We start from the raw sequence: 5,734 nt of genomic DNA, 5'->3' as shown, positions 1-5,734 counted from the left end.
AAAAAAAAAAAAAAAAAAAAAAAAAAAAAAGGGAAGAGGCAGCCTCGAAGAGAGCAAGCATTAAGTTAACCAATCTCTCCATCTCTCCAGAGCCAGCTTAGTTCCAATGCGGCCAAAATTACAGTAAGCTCGCCCTGAGTCCTTTAGTGACATGAGGCCAGTATTTACCTTCGATGTGGCATTCATTATGCTCACAGAGACCAAGGGGGTGAAGTTAATAAGCAACAGACACTGTCACTTTTTAAGAAGAATTTTCTTCTTTTATTATAAAAGTTAACATGTTCAATGTGAAAAAAGTATAAGTATGAAAGTAATCTCAAGCTTGGCATTTTTTTGAGTTATACAAAGATATGCAGATAGCTTTTTTAAATGATCATATTGTATAAGCAGTTCTTTATCTTTTTTTACTTAACATTACATAGAGTACTATTCCTAAATCATAAAAAACCCTTGTAAACATATCTTCTCCACTAATTCTGTAAGTGACTTTTCTCTTTGGTTCCTTAGAATGGAGTAGAATTAGAGATCAAAGGGTCTGAATATTTTTAAGCCTCTTGATATATACTTTCAAAATTTCCTTGGAAAAGATTTTAACAATTTATATTCCAACAGCTGTTTAAGAGAGTGCCCTAGAAATTTAAATTTTCTAATGAATAACTATAACTTAATTCAAGGAAATAGAGCTTAAACCTTTACTTCAATGAAGATATCCAAGCAGCTAAACTTTTCATCCTGCTATAGAAACTGTTTTTAATACATTCGTATCTTTGCCACTAAAGACTTAAAAACCAATAGAAGACATACCCGCTGGACACGAACACCTTGCAAAGTTAGTCTACAGGGGGTGGACTGGTTGCCACTACTGCCAAGTCCGAGCTGCCCATTTCCATTGTAACCCCAGACATAAACCTGAGAGAAAATGAGAGACTCAATGTAAACAAAAGACAGAAAGTTCTCTGTGTGAGAAACATGCCATGTTGGTATGACACTGAAAAGGCAAACAGTTTTCTTAAGTGAAATATGAAATAACCTTCTTACCTCCCCATTGTCCACCACCGCCATGGAGCACATCTGCCCACACGCTATGTTCACAACTACTTTATTCTGTAAGCCGCTAGTGACTCTTCGAGGGATCGGCTGATTAGCTGTTGATCCAGATCCTACCTGCCCAGAGTTATTATAACCCCAGGCAAATACCTATTGGAACGAAGAGATCAATTAATGCAATATACTAATTTATAAAGTATCCCAATTATACACTAACATATTTGTATGGCACCTCATCTTTGCTCTCAAAGTGGTTGCTATCCATAAACTGTCACAACACAGGCAGGGAAGTTTTGGTAAAATTCATTCTTTCAAAATGTATTAATTTATAAAATTAGGTTATTGGTGTTATCCATACAAACAGTAGTAATTATTACCAAGTATCATATAATATTTATAATAATATCTACTTTGCACCAGCCATCTTTTCCAGCATTTGGAAATTCTTCTTTTTGTAAATAACCCCTTTGAAAATAGCAATACAGAATTTTGCAGTAACAGACATTTTTTATTGCATGAAGGTAAAAAATAATATAAACACTGTGACTATGAGTTGCTAACAAGAATAAAACTAAATTTGAGGGAGGTGGTCATTTTAATTAAATGATCATCCTTCTATATAATTTTACTGAAAAAAAAATCAATGACATTTATGCTGACTATTCTTACTTCTCCATCAGATGTTAGCACCAAAGAATGGTAAGACCCACAGGCAACTTCAATCACTTGTTTGTTGGACAAATTAGTAGAGATATGACAGGGCACCAAACCATGATTAGTTGTCCCATTGCCCAGCTGGCTATAAGCATTATGACCCCAGGTAAAGACTTCTCCTTCTAAAACAATAAAAACAAAACACAAACATAATTAGCTTTCAAAATATCTGCTTCATCATATGAAAATACATAATGCACTTCTACAAGTGAAACTAAAAATTAAGTTGCAAAAGCGAATCAACTTCCCTATTCCACCAAACTCATTCTGTAAAAATATACACTTGAAAATATAAACTACATTCTACTTCAAAGCAACAAGATGAAATTTAAATAAATGCAATTATAATAGCTGGAAGATAGGCTCTTAATAAATGGCAGAAAAAAGGCTGCTTTTAATAGAATAAATAGAAAAAAAAGCATTAGATTGAAAGTAAAAAAATTTAACTTCCTTATCTATAAAGTGAACACCAAGTTATTTTTAATCTTTGTTATTATATCACTTATTGCACAATATAATACACATTCATAAACATTCATAAAATATATATGCACAATTTCATAAATAATTATAAAACACACATACCCATGTGCTACCATTCAGGTGAGAAAATATAACCTTTGATCACTCCCAAAGCCCTCCACATACAAATCCTGAATAACAAAATTGTTTGTCCTGTTTTTAAACTTTAAAGAAATGAAATCATACAGTATATACTTGTTTCATCTATATTTTCTACCATATTGTCTCTTTGTGCTACATTCCAGATAATTATTTCTGATCTATCTTCTAGTCTATTAATTTTGTCTTTTGCTGTGTCCAAACTGCAGCTTAAATTGTCTACTGAGTTTTTCATTTGGATAATTATACTGTACATCTAGTTCTTTTTCAAATCTTTTATGACCTCTGCAGGTAGCTTTATTCTTTCAAACAATAAATACAGCCATCTTATCACTGGTATCTGGTAATTCTAATATCTGATATTTAGTAGTCAGTTTTTGCTGGTTTTTTTTGCTGATTCTCCTTCATGCTGCCTGTTTCCTTATGTACCTTGTTGCCTTTGACTATGTGCTGCTAATTGCGACTGGAAAATTATTTTTCAATGGCATCATACTCCCTCAGGCCCAGAATGAAGGTGCCTTCCTAAAGAAAGGATTTACATCAACTTCAGAAGGTACTTAAAGGTATCTCTTTAATAAATTCAAGACTTAAGATTTCTTGGACCATCCAGTCTGGTGTGAATACAAATCTATGGTTACAATCTCTCAGGGAGAGGTTTTCTTTTTTTTTTCCTTCCTAATTTGCTCAGAGCCAAGGAATTCTTTAGTTCGGTCCTGTAAGATGGAAGAACTGGCTCATCCTTGCCCTGAAAGTGTAGCCCTCTGTGGTCTCAGCCTAATGTGTTGACTTATGACCCCTTCACCTCATGAATACATTAGACCACAACTCCATTCAAGTGGACAGGCAGATGTCTTTAAGGCCAAATGGCTTCAAGTTCCCCTCTGACTTCTTAGTTCACACTTTCTCCTAAATCTGATCTAACAATTCCTTTTTGCCTTGTCAGTGCTTTGATGCCTCATGAAAAATATTTTTAATATTTTTAATAGTTGTTTTCAGTGAAGAAATTATCTAAATAATTTAGCCTGCTATTACTGGCAACCAATAATCCCTAAAGGTTATTTTTTTTTAATGTGAAATAAGCACATAAAAGAATAGAAAATTTATTTTCGGTTTAAAGAATACTAGTACTAACAAAATGAATACCTAGCTTAAGAAAAACTCTAACTTATGTTTTAATTATAATGTCTTATTAGTCTGAATTCATGAAATAGCCACAAGAATACTTAATTCCTTATATTACTAACTACAGTCATCAGTCACTAACATAAGAATCACAGAATGCTAAGAGTTGGAGTGGATGCTGGAATCTGGCTTTAGTCTTTCAGTTCATAGATCAGGAATCTCAAATTCAAAGTCTAGAGCAGTGGTTCTCAACCTTCTGGCCCTTTAAATACATTTCCTCATGTTGTGACCCAACCATAAAATTATTTTCGTTGCTACTTCATAACTGTAATGTTGCTACTGTTATGAATCGTAATGTAAATATCTGATATGCAGGATGGCCTTAGGCGACCCCTGTGAAAGGGTCGTTCAACCGCCAAAGGGGTTGCGACCCACAGGTTGAGAACCACTGGTTTAGAGCGAGTTCACCATTTTAATGCAAAATAATTATACTTGTAAAGTGTAAACAAAAGGGGCTTACTGGGCTTAACTGCCATTCTTATATCTAAAGTGCCAATAATTGCTAGATTCCACCTGCTCCATTACTTTATTCCGATATTCAGATATGTTCATATTTTATGTTGTCCAAAGCATAGTCAAGTTCACAAGGCAGACCAGAAACTCTTGTCTAATCAAAAAGTAATGTTCTCTGTTTAGGGGATGGTCCTACTCTTGTTTTTCAATAAATAAAGCAAGGGCTAAAATTCTACACTGTGTTCCTAGGTTACCTGATGTCGCAAGAACAATATGTGGACCACTCCCATAGCTGAGGCAGGCTATCTTTTTGCCACTTAAAGAATCCAGTCTCCGAGGTTCAATGGTGCTCTGGACGTCACCTAAGCCCAAACAGCCACAGCAGTTTGTGCCAAGTACAAAAACCTGTGGGGAAAACCACTGTTAGTTCAAGCAGTTCTACTTCTGACAAACCTACAATTACCTTCATACAGGCATAGTCCTCCTAAAACAAAACTGCTTTATTATATAATAAATACGAATCTATTCTCTGTACTTTTTTTTTTAACCTTAATTCCTTAGTTCCCCTAAGGTCTTCAGTCTAGTAAATTTATTACTGAAAATAGAAGTGGTTGAATTTTTTCTTCAAAATTACCTCATCATTCACTGTAGTATATAAAACTTCATTGCCAGCACTTCCAAAGACACAGGCCTGACGAATTAACTGCAGCTCTTCCTCAGAACAAAGGGAGAAAATTGGCCACTTCCCCACATCTAACATCTTCAGAGATGACGGAGTGGCCTGTACTGGCTGAAAAGGAAAATATATATGTGTGCGTGTGTGTGTGTGTATATATATATACATATATATATATATATATATAGAGAGAGAGAGAGAGAGAGAGAGAGAGCGACTATTCGTTTAAAAATTAAATTTCTTTGCCCCTTTCATTTCTGTAGAAGAGCAGGCCTGGTTTCATGAGGAACAAGTTCTTTCTGTTTTTGAGATGCTCTCACTGCTGTGGAAATTGCCTGTACAAGCTCAGGTGCTTCAGTACTGCTCTCACTGCAGCCGAGAGCCAGAAGCTCTGGGCAGAATCAGATGTCACCTACTAATTTTCATCAAGGACATGCGTGTGCCGAGCCAGCTCAGCCAAAGGTTCACAAGCCTGAGTGAGGGCGGCGAATGGATGAAGAAATGACAGAGAGAATAAGCCGGGTCTAGGTGGATCTTCCTGTGCCTGGCTGAGGCCACAGAGAGAGATCCAGAGGCAAGCTGAGCCTTTATTTTATAGCCAGAGGTAAACAAGGTATTCGGTCACCATAGTTACAATGATCTTGTGAGTTTCACTTGTTTTGGCAGCACTGGCTACATCTCCTACAGCCCATTAGCTACCTAGGAAGGGTCTAGGGAGCGTCATAAGGTCAAGCCTAATTATGATAAGAGGACTGTGCCCTCTAAGCTGGGACTTGTTTGTGGCTTTGCTAACAGGTCAGATCGAGGCTTAACCCTATAGCCGCTCCCTACATCTCACCCTTTTTTTATTTTTACGCTACTATAATGAAAGTAAAACTTAAGCAACAAGAGCAAAACTCTGGCTATTAAAACAATTTCAAAACAATGCCAATGCAAAACCCAAACTACAGACATGTTAACATTTTAAAAGTTAAACATAAAGCTCTGGCTATTAACAAAACAATGCCAATGTGTTAACATTTTTAAAACTAGTAAGAATAA

General features: G+C 35.7%; 1 protein-coding gene across 1 annotated transcript in view; it reads right to left on the bottom strand.

Moving 5' to 3' along the window:
* Positions 1–5,734, bottom strand: part of RCBTB2 (regulator of chromosome condensation (RCC1) and BTB (POZ) domain containing protein 2) — a 30,838-nt gene that overhangs the window by 16,891 nt on the left and 8,213 nt on the right. The window contains exons 2-6 of the mRNA XM_005863212.2: positions 4,652–4,807; positions 4,272–4,422; positions 1,717–1,883; positions 1,039–1,197; positions 805–909 (exon numbers count right to left, since the gene is read on the bottom strand). Of these exons, the coding sequence (XP_005863274.1) occupies positions 805–909; positions 1,039–1,197; positions 1,717–1,883; positions 4,272–4,422; positions 4,652–4,807 (738 nt within the window). The remainder of the gene's footprint in view (positions 1–804; positions 910–1,038; positions 1,198–1,716; positions 1,884–4,271; positions 4,423–4,651; positions 4,808–5,734) is intronic.

Source organism: Myotis brandtii, unplaced genomic scaffold (genome assembly GCF_000412655.1).
Source record: "Myotis brandtii unplaced genomic scaffold, ASM41265v1 scaffold174, whole genome shotgun sequence".
In the NCBI taxonomy this organism is placed as follows: Eukaryota; Metazoa; Chordata; class Mammalia; order Chiroptera; family Vespertilionidae; genus Myotis; species Myotis brandtii.
The sequence above is the reverse complement of the archived record's forward strand: the minus strand, read 5'-3'. Positions and strand labels throughout refer to the sequence as shown.